Source organism: Bradysia coprophila, unplaced genomic scaffold (assembly GCF_014529535.1).
Source record: "Bradysia coprophila strain Holo2 unplaced genomic scaffold, BU_Bcop_v1 contig_138, whole genome shotgun sequence".
NCBI classification, from domain to species: domain Eukaryota; kingdom Metazoa; phylum Arthropoda; class Insecta; order Diptera; family Sciaridae; genus Bradysia; species Bradysia coprophila.
The window spans coordinates 9,809,916-9,836,914 of NW_023503409.1; the positions used below are offsets into that span (position 1 = coordinate 9,809,916).

A 26,999-nucleotide genomic window follows, 5' to 3' on the forward strand; every position below is an offset into this window, starting at 1 on the left:
TGTTTAAGTTGCGGTTATGTTTGCTTCTGTGGATGAATGTCGGTTGTTTTCGGCCTGTCAAAATTCGTTTTTACCGTACGATGGAAGAAACTTATCGCAATATAGAGAAATTTTCAATGAATGTACAAACCAGGTATGGTCTATACATACAAGCCGGAGGAAACAGCGATTTCATATAAAAAAAACTCACCTTTCAATGAAAATCGTTGATTTCCTATTTCCTCCGCTCCATACAAATTTTGGCATTGGGACCATACCTATAGAGTATACTTTCATTGGAAATTTTAACGCACGGTTTTCAAAGTACCTATAGGTTAAGACGTTGAAAGGACCAGTGCATGCATATCTTCCATAGATGAAGGAATTTGTTTATGTATTGACCGTTGACAAGTGTATCGCCACCGGTTTCTGGTGGGTTTTGATTTTCGTTTTTTATACGTTGCCACACATTGTTGACAATTTCAGGATGTTCTAATTGGGAGGTTACGCTGATCGCTTGGTGAAAAAGGACTTCACCTAGCACAAATTAAAGACCTTGGACATATGTTTGACATTGCAATGTGGGCAACATAGAGAAACTTAATTTCAAAACCCACCGAAACCCCGTGCTTCCATCTACATAAAAAACAAATACCGAACGAGCCCATCTTAATCTATTTTATTAAACGGAAAATGTTCTTCTAATTTCGTGAAGACAAGGAATCTGAGAATCTGAAAATAGTCGTAGCAGAATGTTTTTGATTTCTCTTGACTGAATGCGAATCCGCAAAAATACACGATGACCACATTTCGGCTGAATTCCATAGAGTTATACTCAAAAGGCGGCGCTGTCGATCGACCTCATATGGAAAACCAGACATGTTGAAATAGAACAGGGAATCTGCGTCAATCGAGGCGCCACAGGTTATCAATGTGTTTTCATTTTTACAAGTTGGCACACATTCATTATACCCCCTGAAAACCAATGCTTCCACCTACATAATAAACACAAACTAAGCAAGCTAACCTTAATCTATAATATAATGCAAGTGCCACCTAGACATCTCTCGAGTATAACTCTACGGTGAATTATAGTGGAAGATCACTTCATTGTAACACTTAAGATTTCAATAGAACTTTTGCATTGTTACGAACGAAATGAACAAAATACGAATCTGCTCCTTAATTCACCTGAAACTTAGGTTCCGTATTTTTTTAAATTGTTTGTATTAGTGTTTAAATGTTAGCTTCAGTGTGTATTCGTTACAACGTTAGGTTACACTATTTTTAAGGAATGAAACTAGAGACTAGGTATGGCTAATCAACCGATTTATGACTGCGTTTGTGTCGAATTGCTACAAAAATGAGTGTGTTTACAAAACCTCTTTGTACTCTGGGCGCTGCAAGTTCTGAAAGAACAGGTTAAGATAATTCTTAGTTGATCTCGAGGGCATTGACCGCATTGACACACAAATTGCGTCAACGGCAACGAAGATTATATGAAAAATACAACTTAACAATAACAAAATTCCGAATTTTCCTCAAAAAAAATTTCTGCAAGTTGATTTCACACACAATCTGTGCTGAGTGGCTGACTTAACCTGTTCTTTCAGAACCTTGGGGCGCTCTGCGCCAGTAGTTTGATACATAATCGTTTGTGTCAATTCACTTTGTGTTGAAGTCAGAAGTTCTGACCCTCGCTTCAAAAACGCTACAGATCCGAAAATAATCAAAACGTTTCTGAAGGAAGTAGTCGGTACCTCCTTTCAAAATATCACTTGGATTTTTGAAAAGTAAAGAAAAGTTATCTCAAAATGCGAAAGGATAGTGAAAGCGTGTTTAATTTACTTGATTTTCAGATTTCAATGCTTGCACATAATCTGTATTTTTCTTGCAGAACCTAAAAGTCGATGACAGAGTACTGACCACATTGAGCTCGTAAGTGAAAAATCTTTGGAATTAAAAGTCATCTGTGCAGATTGTCAAATTAAAATCAGGTAATAAAAATCTTCAATTTGTCCCGAATCGGTATCCGATATTCGTTGTGCGATACGTAATGCGACAATTGTGAAAATAATAATTTTTTCCGTGACGATCTATCGATATTCGCGTGAAATGGTTCTTTTGCGGTAAAACACATAGCGCTTTTTCCGTTAATAACTTGGAAGGGGTCCGTAAATTGGTTCATTCGATTATAAGTTTGCAAATCATTTTCGTTTGTTGAATTGATAGTGGACTGATATTGAAGAGGTACAATGAAAGTTGAATTTTTTGTTGTTGTGCATCATCAAAATGACGTCATGGAATTTTCAGTAGTCCTGTTGGGTACGCTGTTTTAATGTGTGTCCCTAAGACAGTCAATAGCATTGTCGATTAAAAGCCGTTATTAATCGGTTTTTCGTGCTCTATTATTCGTGGTATTCGTTAATCGTTTTACTTGATTCGTTTGTAATTCCTGGTACAACAAGTAAAACGAGCAATTTGAATTTCTTAGAATCGACCCAAGCGCAGCGTTACATTCTAAAAATATTTTTCGTTCGTCATTCGTCGCATTTTCTGCTTGTTCTCTGCCGTTTGCCTTGTAATAATTGATGAACTGTGATTGCACAATAATTGTCAACAATCAATAGCCTGATGGTCAATTTCATTTTTATATTTGCAGCTGCTTTTCGGCGAACATAAAATTTTCCATAGTATGAAACACAACTGATTTAAAATGTTGTTGATGCAAGCAAAGCTTAACGCTAGAAACCTTCTTGCGATCGATTGCGCGGACTCGCGAAGTTATTACAACATGTGGGCCACATTCAGCGCTCTACTACCATGTAATTATGGATTAAATCTACATCATATAGCTGGCTCGCGAACCAAAAATGTCGCCAAAGGAAGGTGCTGTTGGACCATATATGTCGTATCTCAAAATTTGCCAGTCGCTACAAAAAAGGAATACACTTTAATCCGAGACCTTATCGTCCGGAATGTTCCACCGAATGGGAAGTTGGTCGTGACAGGCCGATTCGAGGAACGAGGTGTTTACGCCACGTTCGAGAATATGGAGTGCCACTGTCTAAAAGATTTTTTTGATTACGTTATGACTCGGTCCATCATCGATGAACCTCGATTTTCATATTCGGGTAAACCACGCATAATAATCAGGGCTGCCACAAATCGTCCCGATTCGATTGATCCGGCTCTACGCCGTTTCGGCCATTTTGATCGTAAAATCGATATTAGTATTCCGGATGCAACCGGTCGACTGGAAGTGTTGCAAATTCATTCCAAAACCATGCGTTTGGCCGATGACGTCGATTTAGCATCCTTCTGTTCGGAGGCTGCCATACAACAGATTCGTGAGAAAAAGGACTTGATTGACGCAGACGATGAACAGATTGATGCCGAAGTTTTGAATTCGTTGGCCGTTACAATGGAGAACTTGCGTTATGCGATAACCAAATCCAGTCCGTCGGCTCTGCGTGAAACTGTCGTTGAAGTTCCAAACACCACTTGGACCGACATCGGTATATTGGAGAACGTTAAGAGAGAACTCCAAGAATTGGTTCAAAATCTGGTTGAGCATCCAGATAAATTCTTGAAGTTCGGTATGCAACCGTCGCGCGGTGTTTTGTTTTACGGTCCATCTGGTTGTGGTAAAACGTTGCTGGCCAAAGCCATTGCCAATGAGTGTCAGGCCAATTTCATATCCGTAAAGGGACCCGAATTGCTGACAATGTCGTTCGATGAATCCGAGGCAAATGTTCGCGACATCTTCGATAAGGCCAGATCCGCTTCGCCTTGCGTACTATTCTTTGACGAATTGGACTGTATTGCCGAATCTCGTGGCGGTAATGTTGGTGATGCTGGCGGTGCGGCAGATCGAGTTATCAATCAAATTTTGACCGAAATGGTCGGTATGGGCGCAAAGGAGAATGTGTTCATCATTGGAGCGACAAATCGACCAGGTAAATGTCAAAATACAAGGTTTGTTCAAGCCACATTGTGTGCTAAACGAATTTTCGTCTCTTTTCAGATATTATCGATCCGGCTATTTTACGTCCCGGCCGTTTGGATCAATTGATTTATATTCCACTTCCGGATGAGAAATCGCGTGAAGCAATTCTACATTCAAATCTACGAAAGAGTCCATTGGCTAAAGAGGTCGATCTGAACTACATCGCTAAAGTTACTCAGGGATTCTCGGGCGCTGACTTGACTGAAATTTGTCTAAGTGCCTACAAGTTGGCTATTCGACAGGCTATTGAAGCAGAAATTCGCCGTGAGAAGGATCGTGTCGTAAATCAACCCAGCGCCAAGGATGTAAGTAACGATGTCCACTGTTTTAGAGAGTTGAATGCATCCAAGTTTGGATGTTAATTCAACGAATGCATTAGAGAACACCAGTTGAATTTACACAAAAAAAAAATTCTCCCCAAAACAGATGGACGAAGAAGACCCAGTTCCAGAGATAACTCGTGCACACTTTGAAGAAGCTATAAAATTCGCTAGACGTTCCGTTTCGGACAACGACATTAGAAAGTACGAAATGTTTGCACAGACATTACAACAGTCCCAGGGTTTTGGATAAAATTTCCGTTTTCCATCCGGTCAGAATTCATCGTCTCCAGGCGCCGGTCAAAGTCAACCGACCAACGATGCGGGAAATGCTGGTGACGATGATCTCTACAATTAGATTTGTTTTACACCAATAAAATAGCAATTTTGTATTCGTCTTTCTTTGTATATAAAATGACCAAAAATCGCAAAATAGCTGCGAAAATTCAGCTTCAAACTTTCAAAGAAAAGCGAACATCCAAAATCAAAAGAAATTTCAGAAACTCTTCTATTTTCTGAGCAACAGAATGATAAAATGATATCATTCGTTGAAGCACTTACAGATACAGAAATGCGCGGCAGGTCGACATAGTGAAAGATTTGTTCGAGAAGTATATGGATTCAATACAGAAAGGAGCAGTAAGATTCACTGCAGGGACTAACCTAAGGAACATCGTGGGGGGGAATTTTCCCACCCGCGCCTTTTGAATTCCCATCCACGAATTCAATTTTGCCCACACTATAAATTTTTACAAAAAACGTAAAAAGTACTTTGATTTTATTCCAAGTTTTCGATTAGTTTTAGTTTAGTTTTCGTTAAGTTCGTGACAAGTTGGTTTTAGCGTAACAATCAAGAGGTCGACAGATCCATGCCACTTAAATTCCAAGTCGTTGATTGATGATTTGATTAAGAATTAAGAGGCTGACAGCCTCACCATTCCTGTGTACAAGACTGTCAACCACTCGCCGACTCTAAACAACACGATAATAAAGTTAATATCAGTTAGAAATTACAAAAATCGACAGTGGCAGCGAAACCATGTCCTCAGCATTGACAAGAAAATTAACCATCTCAACAAATTGATCAGAGCTCAATTTAAATTCTTCAATGAGGAAAGGTGGAACGACAGACTTTCACAGTTGATAAAATACTCTAACCAACTGTGGAAGATTACTAGGCTGGTTAGCAATTGCAAAAGCAGTCTTCATTCCTTAAGGATACATCAGGCGCTAGCAACTACAGACCAATTAGCCTGCCAAACTCCATCAGCAAAATCTTTGAAAAAATTATTTTGAATCGATTACGACTTTTTATTAAAACCAACAACATCTTTGTTTGTTGCTCGGATTTCGAGCTGGTCATTCGACGAATCATCAACTTTTCAGGGTAGCTAATCATATCCAACAAGCTCTAAATAAGAAAAACTCTACAGGATTGTTCACATTTGACATAGAGAAGTCCTCTGATAGTGCATGGCATAAGAGTCTAATACACAAAATGTTCCTTCGAAAGTTTCCTTTCAATCTTATTAAAATTGTTCAATCATTTCCACAAAAACGTTCTTTGTACCAAATTGTCAGAAATCTAGGATATCTCGCTCATATCCTTGCAGTAGTCCCACAAGGAAGCGTGCTGAGTCCTACCCTCTATTACATACTCACTTCAGATTTGATTGTAACGTAAGTCATAGTGAAAAGACGTTTTTCGCAGATGATTACTGCATACTGCATATATGTTTAATGTTTTACCAAATGGCAAAATTATCAAGAAATTGCATGCCATTGGTGAGATCTAAAATTTTTCTGCAAAATGGGAAATCAAATTAAATGACAACAAAACAAACGCGGGCTTTTTCACCAGAAGAAGGCCTCAGAAGTGGAAGAAAAATGTGTTTCAAATCTCCCTAGGAAGAATTCGACTTTTTTAATCATTGTTTTTGGCGCCTCTAAGTAAGAATTAGTAAGTCATTTCTGCACCCTTTCGTCGAATTCCCACCCACGGGAAAATCCTTACGTTAGTCCCTGATTCATTGTGGAAAGACAAAATGAGGGTAAATTGCCGTTTTGTAAATATAATGTGTAAAGTAGTAGATGGACGCATCGAGGTAGATAGATGTATATAGAAAACCGTCGAGTACAATGAGATCTATCCCGTGCGACTCGTTCCATGACCGCCGGCACAAAATGGCAACATATCACGCAATGGCCCATTTTATGTTTAGCATACCGCTGACGGACAGAAGGAGAGAAGATGAAACTAAAAAGATCATCGAAATGGGCAGGATTAATGGGTACCGTGAGACGGAAATCCGATCCATCATCAACAAGCACATGAAGAAGCGTTGAAATGTATTTTTCGGTTCACTTTTTCATCGAATCGTTCACTTAAAATTCAAATTTTAGGCACACTTATGGCGTCAATATGACTTTTGTTGCAAATAATAGTGCTGTTTTCGTTAGTCATTTCAGACCAGAGATCTGACGAGTTTATGCACTGCATCAAAGCACTGTCTAGCACCGAAGCTGACTTTGACGTCACTCAAGTAGAGGACTGAACCGATCAAAGTTGACTATTCTTTTTCATACAATGGCTATCAAATTTTTTTACAAATTAGTCAACAGGTGTGTTTTTGGCCTTCGGTGCTTGACAGTGCTTTGACTGCATTTAAGTTGTAGTTTTTGACTTTAATTATCCAGTTGGGTAAAGCTTATATGTTTAGTCCAGGATGTGCTCAAGGGGTAGGATTACAAATTGACACCTGTATTCTCATTGCTACCTGTAGCCGTTACCAAATAAATGTCCTGAATATGTCCTTAATGTCCGACCAAATTTTAGAATTTGTCCTGTCTTATTTCAGGTGCAGCAGACATGTGCTAAATTGGGAAACGCTGCATTTTAGTAACTAGCTGAAGTTGTGTATTTGTCGCAAATGTGTTTATGCCAAACAAATGTCCTTAATTAGTCCTATTTTTTAGACAATTAAAACTTAGTATTATGACAGCTTAGTAGTACAAAGTCAAAATACTATTTTTTTGGTAACGACGCTACAAATACTTATTCAGCCTAATTAAATGTCCTCAATATGTCCTATTCACTTCTATATTAAATGTAACTAGCTTATGGACTGACTTATTCAAATCGACTTGAACTAAATACACGATTTCTGAAAGCTTTGAAAATCATGTTTTATACTCAAAATGAAATGTCCTCAATTTGTCCTAATGCTGAAAACAAACGAGGCATTCAAAACATGTTTTGGTCCTTGTTTTCATGACGAAATTGTCGCAACTGTCAAATAAAATTAGAAATTTCTCTATCGAAAATTACGATTGCTGCATTTGTCAATGAAAACTAGGACCAAAACACGTTTTCAATGTCTCGTTTGTTTTCAGCATAATAGGATCTTACACTATTACTAAGCTGAAAGGGCTACAATAATTTGTGCATATTTTATTATCTTAAAGAAATGTCCTCAATTAGTCCTTTACTAAAATCGATATGGAAAATACGACATGTCATAATGGCCAAAATAAAATTTATTGTTCAATTCCCATGGCGCAATTTTTAGCCCCGTACGAAGTACGAAGGGGCTTATAGGATTACGATGCCGTGTGTAATTGATGGAATTCGAAGCAGACGGTAAGGGCAAAGTGTTTGCCTATGTTCATAGATAACGAATCCGCAATAAAAATTTTGTCTGTCCGTCTGTCCTTCTGTCCGTCTGTCCGTCTGTCCGTCTGTCACGTCAATATCTTGAGTAAATCAAATCCGATTTCAAAAATTTTTTTTTTCCCTGAAAGGTAGTTGAAATAGTGAGGCTAAGTTCGAAGATGGGCGATTTTGGGTCGACCCCTCCAGAGCTGGGGCCCCATAAGTGCTTTAACGTTTTCCAAAGATTTCTCTGGCCATTTAAAGGCTACACTTGTAAGTGATACATTAAATGAAAGGTATTTACAATACCTATCCACAAAAAAAATGTTTATGGAAATTGGATGACCGACTCGTGAGTTAGACCCCTTGGTGTGAACTAGGTACAGGGCGGCAAGCCGTTTTTGCTTGTAGGTTAGTCATATTTGAACGGATTTAGATGGATTTTGATTTATTAGATAGGTATTGATCGTACCAATCAGGGAAAAAAAAGTTTATGAAATTCGGTTTACCGGAGCGTAAGCTAGGTCTCTTGGAGTGAGCTTATATGTGGCTACTCGGCCGTACAGTGAAGGTGGTGTTTTTAGCCCCGTACGAAGTACGAAGGGGCTTATAGGATTACGATGCCGTGTGTAATTGATGGAATTCGAAGCAGACGGTAAGGGCAAAGTGTTTGCCTATGTTCATAGATGACGAATCCGCAATAAAAATTTGGGCCGTCTGTCCGTCTGTCCGTCTGTCCGTCTGTCCGTCACGTCGATATCTTGAGTAAATCAAATCCGATTTCAAAAATTTTTTTTTCCCTGAAAGATAGTCAAAATAGTGAGGCTAAGTTCGAAGATGGACATATTCGGGTCGGCCCTTCGTGAGTTAGGGCCACCTAAGTGATTTAAGGTTTTTTGGTGATATTTATGGCAAAATAAACGATGGAAATGTAAATGACACGGCAAATGATAGGTATTGTCAATACCAATCCAGGAAAAAAAAGTTTTTTTTAAATCGGGTGAGTGGACCGTGAGTTAGGGCCTTAGAAGTGAAAAGCTACTAGGGCCCTATGTGTATTTTACATAGAACTCGAGCAAATTTCATTCGTTTTTCGTAATTTTTGTGTCGTTTGGAAGGTAATCAAAGGCCGAATAGAATGTTGTTGAAAAAAAATTAAATTTGGGTCCTCGGACTAAGGCCGCTACTAAGGCCCTATTTGTATTTTACATTGAACTCGAGCAAATTTCATCCGTTTTTCGTAATTTTTGTTTCATTTGGAAGGTAATCAAAGGCCGAATAGAATGTTGTTCAAAAAAAATTAAATTTGGGTCCTTGGACTAAGGCCACTACTAGGGCCCTATGTGTATTTTACATTGAACTCGAGTAAATTTCATTCGTTTTTCGTAATTTTTGTGTCATTTGGAAGGTAATCAAAGGCCGAATAGAATGTTGTTGAAAAAAAAATTAAATTTGGGTCCTTGGACTAAGGCCGCTACTAGGGCCCTATGTGTATTTTACATATAACTCGAGCAAATTTCATCCGTTTTTCGTAATTACTGTTTCATTTGAAAGATAATCGAACACCGAATAGAATGTTGTTGAAAAAAAAATTAAATTTGGGTCCTTGGACTAAGGCCGCTACTAGGGCCCTATGTGTATTTTACATATAACTCGAGCAAATTTCATCCGTTTTTCGTAATTACAGTTTCATTTGAAAGATAATCGAACACCGAATAGAATGTTGTTGAAAAAAAAAATTAAATTTGGGTCCTTGGACTAAGGCCGCTACTAGGGCCCTATGTGTATTTTACATATAACTCGAGCAAATTTCATCCGTTTTTCGTAATTACTGTTTCATTTGAAAGATAATCGAACACCGAATAGAATGTTGTTGAAAAAAAAAATTAAATTTGGGTCCTTGGACTAAGGCCGCTACTAGGGCCCTATGTGTATTTTACATATAACTCGAGCAAATTTCATCCGTTTTCCGTATTTTTTTGTTTCATTTGGAAGGTAATCAAAGGCCGAATAGAATGTAGTTGAAAAAAAAATTAAATTTGGATCCTCGGACTGAGGCCGATACTAGGCCCTATGTGTATTTATACTCAATAAATTAAAATTTTAGAGCTATTTGAAATTTTTGTTTTATTTGAAAGGAACGTCGTACGGGGCTTCGTAATTGCGCTATGCGCAATTTCTAAGATGTACACATTACATAATAATTTTACTTTAACTACTTTAACCGGCGCATAGGCTTACGGTCAAAGTACGGTGACAGACGCACTAGGGTCACGTACGCAATAGATATACGGGTTTGTACGGGGCTCAGTCGCAGCAAACGCTCCGACTGTTCTGATGGCTCGTTTGTTAATATCTCGAGCAAAATTTAACCGAATTTCATGAATTTTTTTTTGTTTGAAAGGTACTAACGAATGTAAAGCAGCCGTTGTACTTTCCACCTCCTAACAAAATGGCCGTCGGCCGCTATTTTGGATTTTTGTAAAATCAATATAAATAGGTGAAAATGATAATTCCAAAATCACTGATCAGTGGGAAGTGTAGTTTGTGTTACTTTTGAAAGGAACGTCGTACGGGGCTTCGTAATTGCGCTATGCGCAATTTTTAAGACGTACACATTGCATAAGAATTTTACGACGTTTACGGGCGCAATAGGCTTACGGTAAGAGTAGGGCGACGGACGAAGTAGGGTCACGTGCGCAATAGATGTACGGGTTTGTACGGGGCTCAGTCGCAGCAAACGCTCCGACTGTTCTGACGGCTCGTTTTTTATTTAGTTTACATAAAGCTAACGCTAAGACGTAGGACAAATTGAGGACATTTGATAGTCCCTACCGGTTCCTCAACTTGTACACTAATCCACGCTCATCGCATCCAATAAATGACTTTTGATTAATAGAAGCGATAATGATATTGATGCTGTATGGTGCCGGAGTACAAAAAGGTTTTACGGTGGTATGACTGAGAAGATTTTTTTTCTTTCAAACTATCGACTATCACCTTGGACCCTTTTTACTGCATATTACGAGTTACAGAATAGTTGAATAGTAAACAGCCTCGATTCAAACAAAACACGAACACGCCACGGAGAACAGTGGCAGAGACGATTTGTCACAATGAGAGTTGAATTTTGCGACAAATCGGCAACGAGAGTTTACTAAAATCAAAAACAGAAAATTTCAATGCAGAGTTTGATGTTGAATTTCAAATTTTTTAAATTTTTTAAATTTTGAAATTTTTTTAAATTTTTCAATTTTTTTTTATGAAAAGCATTTTAAAGGAAAATGAGATAATCATCGAGATATTTATGGATTTATTTTTTTTAGGTATTCATGAGTACACTTTTGTAATTAATAAAGTGTGCAACGGTTATTGCTTTTTGAGAAAAAGTGTGATCCCAAAATTTCGCGGTTTTCGCGTTTTCGGATGGAAATAGAGGATATAAATTGCGACCAAATAACATAACAGGAAATCAAACGAAACTTCCAAAACAACTGATATCAATCAAAAACACTCAAAGAGTAAATGTGACGCAAGTCCCTGGGCATACTTCCAAAACAACTGATATCGCTGTAGGTGACGCATTCTGTGCTTGTACGCAAAAATTAAGCCAAAAAAAATCTAGAAGAAAAATTTTGCGTCACAAGTGGAAGATGTTGAGGAAAGTACTATTAGGAAAATTGTTAAAATAGGGAAAAATACATCCTGAAAGAATGTACAAATGAAAAGTAGCCGAATCATCTGCCACTTTGTGACGCAAAATTTTTTTGGTAAAATTTTTCTTCTAGAATTTTTTTGGCCTAATTTTTGCGTACAAGCGCAGAATGCGTCACCTACAGCGATATCAGTTGTTTTGGAAGTATGCCCAGGGACTTGCGTCACTTTTACTCTGCGAGTGTTTTTGACTGATTTTGAATTATCCGAATTGAAAAGTCAAAGGTTCTCTCGGTTTTTCTTTGTTCTTTAGGTCGAATCAATAGATTTCTGGGGTAGGGAAGGTCTTGAAACTCGAGCGTTTCCGCTTTGATTCAACCAATTTGTTTATTGAGCATTCGTTGCTGCTGGGACAAAGGTTGAAGTGATTTTGAATTATCCGAATTGAAAAGTCAAAGTTTCTCTCGGTTTTTCTTTGTTCTTTATTCTTGTGGTTCAATTCTAATGAAAATTTAAATAAAAATTCTAGAAATCGTACAAATGTTCTTCTTTATCTTCATCTCCGTTACATTATATTGCTTCGTATTGTTGTTTTACATTGGCTTTTGTTTTAATTTTTATAATGACAACTATGGATCGATCCTCACCTATCATTAGCAACAAATTTAATATCATTATCGCCATCACATTGTAACATTATCAACGTCTTTGTCATTGGATCTGTGTGCAAAGGAAAGAATTTTTTTTATTTTAATGAATTCACCGTTCCACTCATTTCGGAAAAACACTTACGATTCAACTGTGTCAGCAAATGTGGATGGTAAGAGAACAACAGCGACAATAGTCTACCAACAGCCAGTCGAATGTTTGGAATTCTGTCCTTTGCCAACACCAAAATGGGGTGAAGGAAATCACGCTCAATGACCTCAAACGGTGGGGAATTCGGTTTTTTTAATCTGTTTTGCGGGAATTCAAATCAATTAACTTAAATCAATTCGACCTGTACGGACAGTGAGTCTACGAACCATCTGTTCACAAATATTGAGGAACATTTGTCTTCGTCGCCAGTGAACGTGCTGCGCAAAGTCCTCAACCAAAAATTCGACTAAATACTTGAGCTCTATCGGTGAGCTGGTACAACATTTCTCCGCAATCTGTAATCGGTCGAATTTATATGTCAGCAAAATGCTGGACGGAGCACTAACTTTATCAGTGAGCAGTGCTATAGCCCTTCCTGTCAACCAAATCAAATAATTGATGCAATAAACACGACCATACGTTACGTCAGAGAATCGCTAGTTCGAATCATTGTCGCATTGCAGACATTCACCCAAATTGGCGATGACTTTTGCATGCTCCTCGATGTCGATGACGCTCAAGAATGTCGGCAGATTTTTCAGCGCTTCAATTTTCACTTCATCCAAATCCTTGAAAAAGCCCAAAAATATCGGCAACAAATCACGGTGCGTATTTTCGCGGCCGATGATCAACGCAATTTCACAAATGAACATCGCTATGGTCTTGCGAACTTTCCACTGAATGTCTGAAGTCAAATACAACAACAAATCGTATGTGAGGTGCCAGTTTCTGTAAAACAACAATGGACAGAGCATCAGCAATGAAACCATCTGGATCGGTCGTAGATTTGGCAAAATAAGATGGTTCGGAAACTCACTCTTTCTGCAGCGTTAAAACGAGCGCCGGGAAGTTGTACACACAATACATGTTGAAGTCACTGTCGGAAAATAGTTCGACCGATGCGAAATACTCGATCAAATACGGTGGAACGATTGGTTGATTGAAGAAGGACATACTCGGGTCACCTGCTGGGCCCACGCACTTTGCTTTTAATTTATCCACTTTCTGCTTGTGAGAATCATCGGGAGGTTCGTTCGCCTGTGAGGTTTCTACAAAGTCTGGATTCATTGTGAGTGAGTGATTTGATGTAGTTTTCTGCAACGAAAGTAACGACAGATTTGCGTGACTGAAAATTGTACAGAGAGTCAATTCGCATTACCTTGCGCCTTTTTAGTTCGCGTTCCTTTAACTCTCAGAAGTTGAGTCCGTTGAATTCTGCTAGATCATCCACATCAATATCCTCATTCCCATTCAATGGTTGCGGTTGAGCGGTCGGTTGGTCGGCCTCTGTTCTCGTTGGCACATTTACCATTTATTTGCGATGTTCCTTTCCGTCTCAACGTTCCGTTTGTGTTGTCTATCGCTTTGTTCGACGATATTCCCAGTGCTATGCTCCGCATATTCGCTTTGGTAGAAGCAACATCGACTATACGCTCCACATCGTTCTTGTGGTAGAATTGTTTGTTAGCAACATCGTAGATGGGCAAGAAAACTCCTTCAATGCAGCACACGACATCACTGCGATATGTTGACGGAACTAATGTGGTTGATGCACTTTCAGCACTCGGTTTGTCTTCGGTAATCGGATGGATTTTCATCTCATTTTCCAAGATTAATTGCCGCGGTATGGCACAATTTACAGCCGTTGTTCGCATACGTTCGTAGGAAGTCGGACCACTTCCAGGCATTTTTGTAGAAGTTGAAATTGTCCTTCAGGAAGTAGTAGCAACATTTCACCACGTCCAATTGAGTCGGTCGACGATCTCGTTTCTTTAACTTCGGTCGGGACTCTTCAACTGCTGCCGAACCGAATGGCGCTGCATTCAATTTAAAATACTTCACAGCATGACTGAAACAGGTAATTCGTTAGCGGATGTACAGCGGGGGCGTGTTTCGTGTTACTCACTTTGATATGTGCACGGAATGGTCAATCAATTTACTGAGACAAATGGATTCTTCTTGCAGTTGTTCCTGATCGTTTACCTTGACTGCCAATGAGAAGCGCTTCGTTACGATCAGAAACAGTCGATTCGAAAACAGCGATTTGATTGGATTTGTGTACGTCTGCTTGACGATGACATCACTGAGGAAGGTGACCAGTTTCTCGAAGTCCAATTCCCTTTTTTCCTGTAAAACAAGAGGTGTCTTGAGATCCTTGAGATACACAACAAATGGCCGCAGATGCACTCTGTCACAGAAATGACGAATGAAAGTGGACGTGCCTGAACAACGCTTGTTACCGACCACATTGCTCAATTAATCTGTTACAGACGGCCAACATATGACCAGTGTTATTATCCGGTCTATTACTTCCATCGATCAAAGTATGTTTAATCGGCCGTTTGTCCATATTACCCAGAGCTTGTCATTATTTTTGTCGTCGTTATTGATAACAGTTCGTACTTACCCATAACCTCAACACCTTTTCGAAACGTTTCGTTTCTGATGGTGCGGCTGATTGATGTAACTTTTCCAACGAATATAAGATTTGACCCTAGTCGTTATCAATGTTAAAAGCCACGGCTTTTTCCATTGCAACTGAGTGAATTACAAATGATTCGCGCACAATATTTAGGCAGCTTTTATTTACCGAGTTCGGATGTAATAAGACGTTCCAATCACAATATACACGTGAAATTGAAAAACAAAACATGTGCGCTCTACACACAGTGACAGTTGTGACAGCTGATGCATACAGAGCTGTCGATAGTTCCGCGAGCTGGTGGTCAGGAACAATGAATGTACATGGGTCAGGAACGTCAGGAATGACTTTATACATTTTGTTATTGCTTAATAGGTTTCTTCCAAGGCCGTTCAAAATGTGAATCGTCATCCACAAAGAAGCCAGCACAACCTCACTTTGAAATTTTAACGAATAAATTTGTTTAAGTGTTGCGGTTATGTTTGCTTCTGTGGATGACGGTCGGTTGTTTTCGGCCTGTCAAAATTCGTTTTTACCGTACGATGGACGAAACCTATCGCAATATAGAGAAATTTTCAATGAATGTACAAACCAGGTATGGTCTATACATACAAACCGGAGGAAATAGAGATTTCATCTAAACAAACTCACCTTTCAATGAAAATCGTTGATTTCCTATTTCCTCCGCTCCATACAAATTTTGACATTAGGACCATACCTATAGAGTATACTTTCATTGGAAATTTTATCGCACGGTTTTCAAAGTACCTATAGGTTAAGACGTTGAAAGGACCAGTGCATGCATATCTTCCATAGATGAAGGAATTTATTTATGTATTGACCGTTGACAAGTGTATCGCCACCGGTTTCTGGTGGGTTTTGATTTTCATTTTTTATGCGTTGGTGAAAAAGGACTTCACCTAGCACAAATTAAAGACCTTGGACATATGTTTGACATTGCAATGTGGGCAACATAGAGAAACTTAATTTTAAAACCCACCGAAACCCCGTGCTTCCATCTACATAAAAAACAAATACCGAACGAGCCCATCTTAATCTATTTTAGTAAAAGGAAAATTTTCTTCTAATTTTGTGAAGACAAGGAATCTGAGAATCTGAAAATAGTCGTAGCAGAATGTTTTTGATTTCTCTTGGCTGAATGCGAATCCGCAAAAATACACGATAACCACATTTCGGGTGAATTCCATAGAGTTATACTCAAAAGGCGGCGCTGTCGATCGACCTCATATGGGAAACCAGACATGTTGAAATAGAACAGGGAATCTGCGTCAATCGAGGCGCCACAGGTTATCAATGTGTTTTCATTTTTACAAGTTGGCACACATTCATTATACCCCCTGAAAACCAATGCTTCCACCTACGTTATAAACACAAACTAAGCGAGCTAACCTTTATCTATAATATAATGCAAGTGCCACCTAGACATCTCTCGAGTATAACTCTAGTGGAAGATCACTTCATTGTAACACTTAAGATTTCAATAGACATTTTGCATTGTTACGAACGGAATGAACGAAATACGAATCTTCCCCTTAATTCACCTGAAACTTAGGTTCCGTATTTTTTTTTATGTTTGCATTAGCATACGTTACAACTTAGTTTTTTACACCGTTTTAAAGGAATGAAACTAGAGACTAGGTATGGCTAATCAACCGATTTATGACTGCGTTTGTGTAGAATTGCTACAAAAATGAGTGTGTTTACAAAAACCTCGCTTCAAAAACGCTACAGATCTGAAAATAATCAAAAAGTTTCTGAAGGAAGGAGTCGGTACCTCCTTTCAAAATGTCACTTCAATTTTTGAAAAGTAAAGAAAAGTTATCTCAAAACGCGAAAGGATATTGCAAATGTGTTTAATTCACTTGATTTTCAGATACCAAGGCTTGCACGTAATCTGTATTTTTCTTGCAGAACCTAAAAGTCGATGACAGAGTACTGACCATATGATCGACATTTTCGTTCCATATGTTTCGATAAACGCCAACAGCATTGTAACCAACTTGACAAAATCAAAATTTCAATCGCCATCTTACCTGAAATTTATTAAACGCCATATTTGACCAAAACGACATTGAGCTCGTAAGTGAAAAATCTTTGGAATTAAAAGTCATCTGTGCAGATTGTCGAATTAAAATCAGGTAATAAAAATCTTCAATTTGTCCCGAATCGGTATCCGATATTCGTTGTGCGATACGTAATGCGACAATTGTGAAAATAATAATTTTTTCCGTGACGATCTATCGATATTCGCGTGAAATGGTTCTTTTGCGGTAAAACACATAGCGCTTTTTCCGTTAATAACTTGGAAGGGGTCCGAAAATTGGTTCATTCGATTATAAGTTTGCAAATCATTTTCGTTTGTTGAATTGATAGTGGACTGATATTGAAGAGGTACAATGAAAGTTGAGTTTTTTGTTGTTGTGCATCATCAAAATGACGTCATGGAATTTTCAGTAGTCCTGTTGGGTACGCTGTTTTAATGTGTCCCTAAGACAGTCAATAGCATTGTCGATTAAAAGCCGTTACTATAATCGGTTATTCGTGCTCTATTATTCGTGGTACTCGTTTTAATCGTTTTACTTGATTCGTTTGTGTTTCCTGTACAACAAGGAAAACGAGCAATTTGAATTTCTTAGAATCGACCCAAGCGCAGCGTTACATTCTAAAAATATTTTTCATTCGTCATTCGTCTGCTCGTTCTCTACCGTTTGCCTTGTAATAATTGATGAACTGTGATTGCACAATAATTGTCAACAATCAATAGCCTGATGGTCAATTTCATTTTTGTATTTGCAGCTGCTTTTCGGCGAACATAAAATTTTCGTTAACGGACATCAACTGAAAAGCTAAATATGGCCACAGAGCACGATATTCCCACATTCAAATGCGTACTCGTTGGTGACGGCGGTACTGGCAAAACAACGTTCGTTAAACGGCATATGACTGGCGAATTCGAAAAGAAATACGTAGCCACACTCGGTGTCGAGGTGCATCCATTGGTGTTCCACACAAATCGTGGAGCAATTCGTTTCAATGTTTGGGATACAGCCGGTCAAGAGAAATTCGGTGGACTTCGGGACGGATATTATATTCAGGGTCAATGTGCCATTGTCATGTTTGACGTTACATCGAGAGTCACCTACAAGAACGTACCGAATTGGCATCGAGATTTGGTGCGAGTTTGCGAAAACATTCCGATTGTGTTGTGCGGCAATAAAGTTGACATTAAGGATCGTAAAGTGAAGGCGAAAGCAATCGTTTTTCATCGAAAGAAGAATTTGCAGGTAAGACATTTTATCGATTTATTGTACGGTGTTTGGGTAGTAGGGACAGATGAACCTTGGTCAATTTACCAGCACGATTTTTTACCATTGATATAACTGACCCCATTTGTCAGAGTTCTTCTCAAAAGTTGTCCGTTATTTGTGCTTATAATGCCCTTTATTCTCTATGAAGTTGAAACCTCTAATGAATATCGAATTTCTGACCATTGCATTGCTCAAATCAGTGAGACATTTGATTACTAAGAAATTTCGTAAAATGTTTCGAGTCGAAAGTTTCGACTATAAAAGTGAGAGGAAATATTCGTCCGACTGATGCTGATGCACTGTCTATCAAATAGTGTCAAAAAAACGACAAAAGTTTTAGATATCGCTGCCAGCCAACAATTGAAGCACAAAATTTAACGTAACGAAGGATCCTTTGGAGTCCGTACACTAATTGAATCCAGTTCTCTTATATTCCGCAAAATTTGACTAATTTTTCTGAGATTTTAATCATGAATTCCTCAAAGTTCTTTCGCCTCTTTTACTTCATTGGTTTTGGTCGACTTCTTATTATACCTAGCGACAGTTCCGTCCGTTTTCTTGTCATAATTCCAACCGGTTTTCCTTAAGAATTCGATATCGCCCTGAGTGGTTGAATTAGATCCTTAGCCATTAGTTCAATAATTTCCTAAAATTCGCTGAATTTTCAATTCTCTTCCTAACCCGCAAATGTTTCTTCCAATTCACAGTACTACGACATCTCCGCCAAATCCAATTACAACTTCGAAAAACCTTTCCTATGGTTGGCCAGAAAATTGGTTGGCGATCCAAATCTAGAATTCGTTGCAATGCCAGCTCTGCTGCCGCCTGAAGTGAAAATGGACAAAGACTGGCAAATTCAAATCGAAAAGGATTTGCAAGAAGCTCAAGAGACCGCACTGCCCGAAGAAGATGAAGATTTGTAAGCAGAACAACAACCACCACCACCACCACCACCATCAACACAAAAAAAAACAACATCAACTGCAGCATCAACAACTCTACACATTTATATCACACACCAACACATTTACAACATTTTGTCATCTGAATAGAAAAATAAACATTAGAAATCCCGATAAACATAAAAAGAAGCAAAAACATCGTCAGAGAATGGAGAAAAACACTGGGCAATCGGAAGCGCTCACTTTCGTTGAGTGTGTAAAATTTGTTAATCGTTCAGAAAGCTAATGTCTCTTCTCTCTCTCTCAATTAATTGTTTAAATGATATTGTGTGTGGTTAAATATGGAGGGGGATGGTGAGAATAATTGAAATTAACTTAAAATAAATTAAAATGAAAAAAAAAACTAAAAAAAAACTTAATCTCTCAAGTGGATTTGAATAAGCTAAAACAAAGTAAAAATGAAAAATCGAAAGTCGATAAAAAGTTGAAAGTTTACTTTTATTGTTCGATTCGTGTCGAAGGTATAATAGAAATAAACGAGAGATACAAATTGAACGAAACCATCGGGGTAACTGAACGACTTAACTTACCAAAAAGAAAGAAAAAAAAACGAAAACTGATCCTCGATTATGATTTAAATGATTTTAATGGGAAAAACTTTTTGCCTTTTTTTATTAGAACAAAGGAAACAAGAAGACGTAAAAGATGAAAATTGCCTTTTTATACTCTCTTTTCAAATGAAATTTACGAAAAGTGTGTGTTGATTAGTCGACGAAAATAATTATTCTTTTCGTCCCTTCTTCATTATGATACAAAAAGAAATTTAAGAGACCGTTAGTCGTTATGTTATGCCGAACGTTTTGCGTTATTAATTATTTTTTTATTACACCTCTGTCGTTCATTTATTATTTTTTTTGTTTTGTTTTCTTCCTTTTTTCCTTACCTTTTAGATACTAAGCCAATAGAATGGAGAGATGTTTTCCTTTTTCAATTAAATTAAGTTTGAAATTTTTCACAATTTTTTTTTTTTTTTGTTTCAATTGCAAACGTTTCTATTTTGGATATCAAAAGATTTTCTCTCTAGTTAAATAACGTAAACAAAGGAAGAAGAATAAATAATCTGACTCTAAGGTGTGAGATGATAAAACATTGTGAACAATAAAGAAGAAAAACGAAAAACAATTTGAATTTATTTCACTCGTGAAGCGCAGATCCAGATGAAAGGACGGCGATTGGAATGGAAATTTGAACTCGATTCATTTCCATATAAGATTTTTGGAACAAAAAACATTTTCTTTTATTTAGGTTTTCATTCTACAAAATGTTGTTGATTAGATTATAAATCACCACGCTAGTTCTAAATGATCAATCGGTACTAGGCCAGTTTTGCCAGTGCGTTTCACCACTCCCGTTAAACAATTATTAACCATTGATTTCACTTCGAAGATAATATCACCTTCAAAAAAGCTCACTTCATCAGAATCTTCCGCTTCGTGGGCGTTGATAGCACGAAATACTCGCTGAAAGTAAAATAAATATGATCCAAATCGAGGGAGATCAATTTGACTTGATTTGATTGGAGTAGAACAGTTTTTTACGCTGTAGGAGCATCTGTCAAGGAAAGAGAACAACGAAATTTACCTCGAAATTAATTGGAAACTAAAAAAGTCGAGTAGTGTGGATATGAAAAAGAGTTTTCAAAATAGTTACATTTTATGATAACGTCTTGAAACCGACGTTAACTGTTCTAAAGGACACTTTATTATCGTGGTAAGCAAGGGGACTAAAAGAAGTAGGCAACAAAATTTTTTGGCTTTTTTGTTGGCTGCTTCATAAGCAAGAACGAATCCCACAAAACTTGTTACAAAAATTTCTATAGGGGTATAAAGGGATTCTTCTAAAAAACAACAGACCGAAATCGGACGCATTTCTAGAAGCCAAAACCACTTTCAAAAAAATTCTTCGAACCTTGTGCGGCTAATGTGATCAAAAATCGAAAACTTACACTTTTCTTACAGAAATTTCTCGAGGTTACGAAACGCACATGGTCGTGTGGGGTGTCATAAGAAAGGTAATTGAATGTACTTTCTGGGCAAGTTAGGTCTTATAAGTGTTTGGAAGCATCTACGATGCAATATATGCACTTAAACTTTTAATATTTCATCGCAGATGCTTCCAAACCCCCACAAGACCCTATCAGCCCCGAAAGTACATGCAATTATCTTTTAAATGACACCCCACACGACCCTGTAAAGCTAAAAAATTCATCCATAAAAAGCTCTTCAGCATTTTAAATTTTGGTTGCGCCTCGATTAATTAATTTTATTGGTAGAGCTCTTTAGTCAGCTTCTCACTTAAACGGAGAGAGGTGTCAATATTGATTGTCGCACTAGTGTTATAATGAAATGAAAGACTTTCTTCCGAATTCGAAATAAGAAAGTATAGCGACGCGTTTTTGCATTGATAACGTAAAAGAATAGTTGACGATAAAAAATGACTGCCATAGTACCGTTCCAGATGCTGTTCCAGCTGTAGAGCCCCCGGAAAGAAGGAAAAAATCTGCATTTCGGCACCAACTTTTTTTCCAACACTTCTGTGGGCTTGCAGCACAAAAGTACTGGGTTCATTTATATGTGGAACGATAGTGGGTGAGGCCAGCTATAACACCCTATACTCAGTTCCGTGGAACATCGAAGCTGCAGAGAAGGCGGACTCTTCGAACATTCACTATATTTTTAGTCATGACACTCGCGGATCTACTCCCACCAAGCGGTGCGTATACTCTACCTGTAGGTCTTTTCAAGGCCGACATTCGTACAACACGGTGGGGCTGAACCACATTATTTTGAGACTTCCGTGAACATGGGGATATTGGCTTGGAAATGATTGGAGAATGTTTTTCGAGTGATTTGTATTGTAATCGACTGGTGGTACAAAACTTTATTTTACCTGGAAGCCAGACTAATTCCAGGGGTGGCGTTATCTAACATGCAACAAAAAAGTTTTACTCACAAAAAGAGCCTGAGCTCAGAACAAGTAAAGTTCAATCGAAGACAGCTAAACAAACAGAGCAGAATCACTCTTCCCTTTCCCATGGTACGCGTGAAGCGAATGTGGAGACAAATTGCCGTTTCGACCTCCGGATCCAGTGGCGGTCAGAGGTTAGCGTGGTCTAACCATCTTCAGTCGCTTCCACTGGTCCGTTACACGATACAGCCTTGTAATCGACCGGTGGTACAAAACTTTATTTTACCTGGAAGCCAGACTAATTCCAGGGGTGGCGTTATCTAACATGCAACAAAAAAGTTTTACTCACAAAAAGAGCCTGAGCTCAGAACAAGTAAAGTTCAATCGAAGACAGCTAAACAAACAGAGCAGAATCACTCTTCCCTTTCCCATGGTACGCGTGAAGCGAATGTGGAGACAAATTGCCGTTTCGACCTCCGGATCCAGTGGCGGTCAGAGGTTAGCGTGGTCTAACCATCTTCAGTCGCTTCCACTGGTCCGTTACACGATACAGCCGCAAACTTTACGCTTGAACTATTGTATTAAAGTTTGTTCAATGAATTTCGTGCCACCTTACGATGGAAATACGGAAACAATTTTCGGAAGACTGCTTCGAAAAACATCCCTCATACGCAGCAGAACGGAGTCAATCGAAACAAAGTTAAACAACATCAAATCAAAATCAAAACCCCGAAAAAACCACTCAACCACTTGACCTTAAAAACTTTTCCGAAATAAAGACCCTCGAAAAAATCAAAACTCTTGAACGTCCTCAATCGTTTACCTTATACACACTCTGCGCGCCAAGCCTAAAATTTCCATAACCGCTCGCCATTCGACTGTTCGTTCGACACTCCGTCCGCTTTCCTGTTCGATCTTCCGTTTGACTTTCCATTCTATTTCCCGTTCGACTTTCCATATTTCACCTTGCTTTCGTTACGAAGAGCCACTTTCCTCCTTTTAATTCGTCCTTCTTTTCACTCTTTGACAATTCAAATAACTTTACCAGCAGAGCACTAGGCAATTCTAAATTCTCAGGTCACTTAGCAATTCTAAAACCTCATTCGAACACGACAAAACTGATCACTATTTCATCGCACCTAAACACACCCGGAAGCCGGAAGCTGGAAAATTCAAGGCAACAAACTAATTTTTCTCACATGAAATACATTGAGTGGGGTATCGTTAGAAAGGTATGACCTCTGACTATAAGATACAAATTAACTTCGATCAAAATATGGCCACTCACTGAACTTTTGTGACAAAATGGTTTCGAAGGGGTGCATGAAATTTCATGAAATGAAAAATTTTGTATAGGGAAGGAGCTGGTCCGATTTTACTGAATGCTGTTCTGAGCTCCCAAAAGATCCCTGAATCGATGTGCGTTTTTAGTTTTTGGGTACATTTCGGAAAAACTTCTTTTTTGCTGAGGAGGGGCGTGGGGGACACTAAATATCTTAAAATTAAGTTTTTATCGTCACTCGAAAAACATTCTCCAATCATTTCCAATCTCCAATTTCCAATTTAATCTTCACTTTTTCGAAGTCTTTTAAGTTTATTAGTTGATGTAGCGAACTAAAAAAAACTCGTGTAAATTTCTCCTTTCCAATAAAATTTTATTTTCTCTTCTCTCATTCGATAAAAATAAAATTCCAAGTTCCGATTCATGGACTAATCAATTTTGATTATTATCTATCCTCATCTTCGTATTGAATTTTTTTCACTTTTACGCGAACCTTCTCGATCAAAGTTCTCATTTTTTCATATTTTCCAATCGATTCAGGTAAATTTTCAAAATCCAACACATCCGACACACCTTCCCGCCATTTTTCACTTTGCGGCAAATTACCGAACGGCGATACACCCTTTATAACGGGAGTACCGCCAACCGTCTCCTTACTCACATGCAACACACTTTTGTTAACCAGAGAATGGATGTTGGGTGTGACCGGCGGAGAAGCGCCTATTGTGGACTGGCTGGCATCGATTGTGGATGTGTCACCGTTTTCATCGGTGATTGCAGACGAGTCTAAGGCCGAGTCATCTTGCAACGCCAATATGTCGTCGATTAGTGAATCATCGTCCGATGGCCTTTTCGTTAGGGTTGTAGTGGAGACGGCCGAATCGTCGAGGGCATTCAGTAGACGTTTTTTCCTTTCGTTTAAGTCATCGAGCGAAGGTGAATCTGCACGAGTTAGTTCATTGTCAGCGATTTCACCATCGGATAAAGGCGATTGATTTTCCGAAGGCATTGGTGTTGGCGAAGCAGGTGGGCTCGGTTTATGATGTGATTGTTTCGGTAACTTGGCTGGCACAGAACTGTCGTCCTCTAGTTGAGCTAGTCGTTCACCTAATGGCACATTGATCAAATCTGAAAGTGAACAATCGTTATGTAGTCGGATGCATTGACAGAAAGTTATAATTCAGGCTACCATTATCATCACTCTCATCATCAATATCCATATCAGTTGGTTCCAGAACGGTTATGTCAGTATCCGTATTCCGAATAGATTTTCTTTTGTACGCCTTAGTGGACTTGCTCCTAAAGTGTTCAATCATTACGGCTTTGCTATCATGATGTTGCATCGGCGGAGCTCGATAATTTCGGCTGTCCTGAAATTTGAAACGAAATTCCTAGGTTTCAGACATCCAGAAACAATGAAATGGAAAAGCTTTCACTTACGTCTCTAGTTCCATGTGGTGCTTCGACATTGAAGCCGGGAAAACTGATGATTTTCTTCAAATCGAATTTGTCTTCGTCGTCACTCTCATTCACATCAGTTTCTTTTCCCTGTGAATGGTCAGGCGTTTAAGGTCGTTCTTTACAACGTAAATTCATCAAACTAATTACCTCTGAATCGAACATGGACAATCCGGAACCCGAAACTTTAGCATGCTCTAGCCATCCAGGAGGGTAGCCTAGAACCCGCATTCGATAAATGTGAACCGGCAACTCTTTGCTCCTCAGGCCCAATGCATTCCGTAAATCTTTGCTCAATTCACCGGCCACCAAATGTCCGTATTTCTGTTCCGCATCGACATGATAGCGCTCGTAGCTCATTCTGTTGCTGGAGAATTTGGCTCGATTTTGCTTTATTTTAGCTAAATCCTTTGGCTTCATACAGTCTTTGATGGCATGATTGCCATCGCAATTGAAACATGTATTTTGTGCCGATTTCGGTGCAGTGGCTGGATCATCTTGTGTCTGGTCAACGGTTGCTTCATTTATTATGACTTCATATTCCGGAACAACATTGGCAATTTCTGGCGCCGGTACGGAGTCCACAATAAACAGATTATTGTCAGCCGTTGATGTTTCGTTGAATGTCAGTGTGAATGTTGACGAGTCTTCCGTTAAAATTACACTTTTTTGCAAGTAAAGCAACGCATTTTTGACACACTTGGCAATCAGATTACTTAATTCACCGTACGTTGCTGAATCCTTAAAACATATTTTCAAAATAGATGCATTCTGTGTGTTGTCATCGGATTCCGCCAATTTAACCTCGGCAGCCAGTTCTGCACTCGCGTCTAATTCGATTATGGAAACATCATTTTCTAAAACTGCACAACTGCTATCGGAGTTTGAAGTGTTCATTATCATAACAATTTTGAATTGGTTTGATTTCACTTATTTAAAAAAACAAAAAATATTTCGCTTCAAAATCTGAGGGTTAACAATAAAACTTATCGATAGGAAATATGTCAAATGTGCCAAACACGAACAAAACACACACGACAAACGCAGTGATAGGAACAACCGCAGTTCAGTGTCGTAGCCAGCTACGGTATAGAGTAGGGTGTAGCGGTTTTTACAAAATGTGTTAGTTCTTTTAAGAGGGCAGACTAGGTTACAAAGAGCCCTCTGTTGAAAGCTTCATGTAAACACTCACTTTTGTATGAAAAATATTTGGAAAATAACTCATTTTGGGAATCCATTTTTACGTAAATTTACGTTGGGGCACTTGGTGGCTTAAATAATCTTAAAGTTTAGACCTTTATCTACAAAATTGCTGAAAAAAATGTTTTAAATATTGCATCAAACGAAAGACATTACGGTTTTAAAACATCGCTCCACTGGATACAAAACATGAAGAATTTCACTTTATTTACACATCTAAACACACTGCCTCCAACTTTTTATTATTAGAATTGATAATGCACACACTTGTCTACCAAATTCCAGAATTAATTTGACAAAAATCACTTTTTATTGATTAGAAACAGAAAATAAAACCCGAAATTGTTCAATAACTGCCATTTTTTCAATTGTTGAGCTTTGATTTTGACAGTAACTAATGGTATATACAGCTGGTATGGTATAACATGATGTGGTATAAAATGTGTTGCATACCATATTTATAATTGTCAAAATCAAAGCTCAACAATTGAAAAAATGGCAGTTATTGAACAATTTCGGGTTTTATTTTCTGTTTCTAATCAATAAAAAGTGATTTTTGTCAAATTAATTCTGGAATTTGGTAGACAAGTGTGTGCATTATCAATTCTAATAATAAAAAGTTGGAGGCAGTGTGTTTAGATATGTAAATAAAGTGAAATTCTTCTTGTTTTGTATCCAGTGGAGCGATGTTTTAAAACCGTAAAGTCTTTCGTTTGATGCAATATTTAAAACATTTTTTCAGCAATTTTGTAGATAAAGGTCTAAACTTTAAGATTATTTAAGCCACCAAGTGCCCCAACGTAAATTACACGTAAAAATGGATTCCCAAAATGAGTTATTTTCCAAATATTTTTCATACAAAAGTGAGTGTTTACATGAAGCTTTCAACAGAGGGCTCTTTGCAACCTAGTCTGCCTTCTTAAGGCTCAGCCGGAAATCCACTCAGCAGGTCCATCTGATCATTTTA

At 38.3% G+C, this 26,999-nt stretch overlaps 4 protein-coding genes and 1 long non-coding RNA gene across 5 annotated transcripts; 2 read left to right on the plus strand and 3 right to left on the minus strand.

Annotated features, from left to right (window-relative positions):
- Positions 1-475: 475 nt before the first annotated feature.
- Positions 476-15,927, minus strand: LOC119074064. The gene is made up of 2 exons (XR_005087132.1): positions 15,833-15,927; positions 476-534 (listed from the first exon to the last, which is right to left on the minus strand). It is a non-coding gene; the product is annotated as an uncharacterized LOC119074064 (long non-coding RNA).
- LOC119074019 (transitional endoplasmic reticulum ATPase TER94-like) lies at positions 3,056-4,718 on the plus strand. Its single transcript, XM_037179955.1, has 3 exons — positions 3,056-3,938; positions 4,007-4,293; positions 4,415-4,718. Exons 1-3 carry the CDS (start codon positions 3,071-3,073, stop codon positions 4,559-4,561), a joined length of 1,302 nt encoding a protein of 433 aa, XP_037035850.1. The 5' UTR covers positions 3,056-3,070; the 3' UTR covers positions 4,562-4,718.
- On the minus strand, positions 12,637-13,788 carry LOC119074050 (serine/threonine-protein phosphatase 4 regulatory subunit 1-like). Its single transcript, XM_037179998.1, has 3 exons — positions 13,632-13,788; positions 13,290-13,567; positions 12,637-13,201 (listed from the first exon to the last, which is right to left on the minus strand). The coding sequence occupies exons 2-3, from the start codon at positions 13,538-13,540 to the stop codon at positions 12,910-12,912; spliced, it is 543 nt and encodes a 180-aa protein (XP_037035893.1). The 5' UTR covers positions 13,541-13,567; positions 13,632-13,788; the 3' UTR covers positions 12,637-12,909.
- A 968-nt stretch (positions 15,928-16,895) lies between the features above and the next one.
- On the plus strand, positions 16,896-20,304 carry LOC119074047 (GTP-binding nuclear protein Ran). Its single transcript, XM_037179993.1, has 3 exons — positions 16,896-17,053; positions 17,712-18,199; positions 18,931-20,304. The coding sequence occupies exons 2-3, from the start codon at positions 17,768-17,770 to the stop codon at positions 19,144-19,146; spliced, it is 648 nt and encodes a 215-aa protein (XP_037035888.1). The 5' UTR covers positions 16,896-17,053; positions 17,712-17,767; the 3' UTR covers positions 19,147-20,304.
- Positions 20,305-23,729: 3,425 nt separating this feature from the next.
- Positions 23,730-25,890, minus strand: LOC119074011 (zinc finger CCHC domain-containing protein 8 homolog). The gene is made up of 4 exons (XM_037179946.1): positions 24,983-25,890; positions 24,815-24,922; positions 24,564-24,744; positions 23,730-24,502 (listed from the first exon to the last, which is right to left on the minus strand). Exons 1-4 carry the CDS (start codon positions 25,733-25,735, stop codon positions 23,820-23,822), a joined length of 1,725 nt encoding a protein of 574 aa, XP_037035841.1. The 5' UTR covers positions 25,736-25,890; the 3' UTR covers positions 23,730-23,819.
- Positions 25,891-26,999: the final 1,109 nt, after the last annotated feature.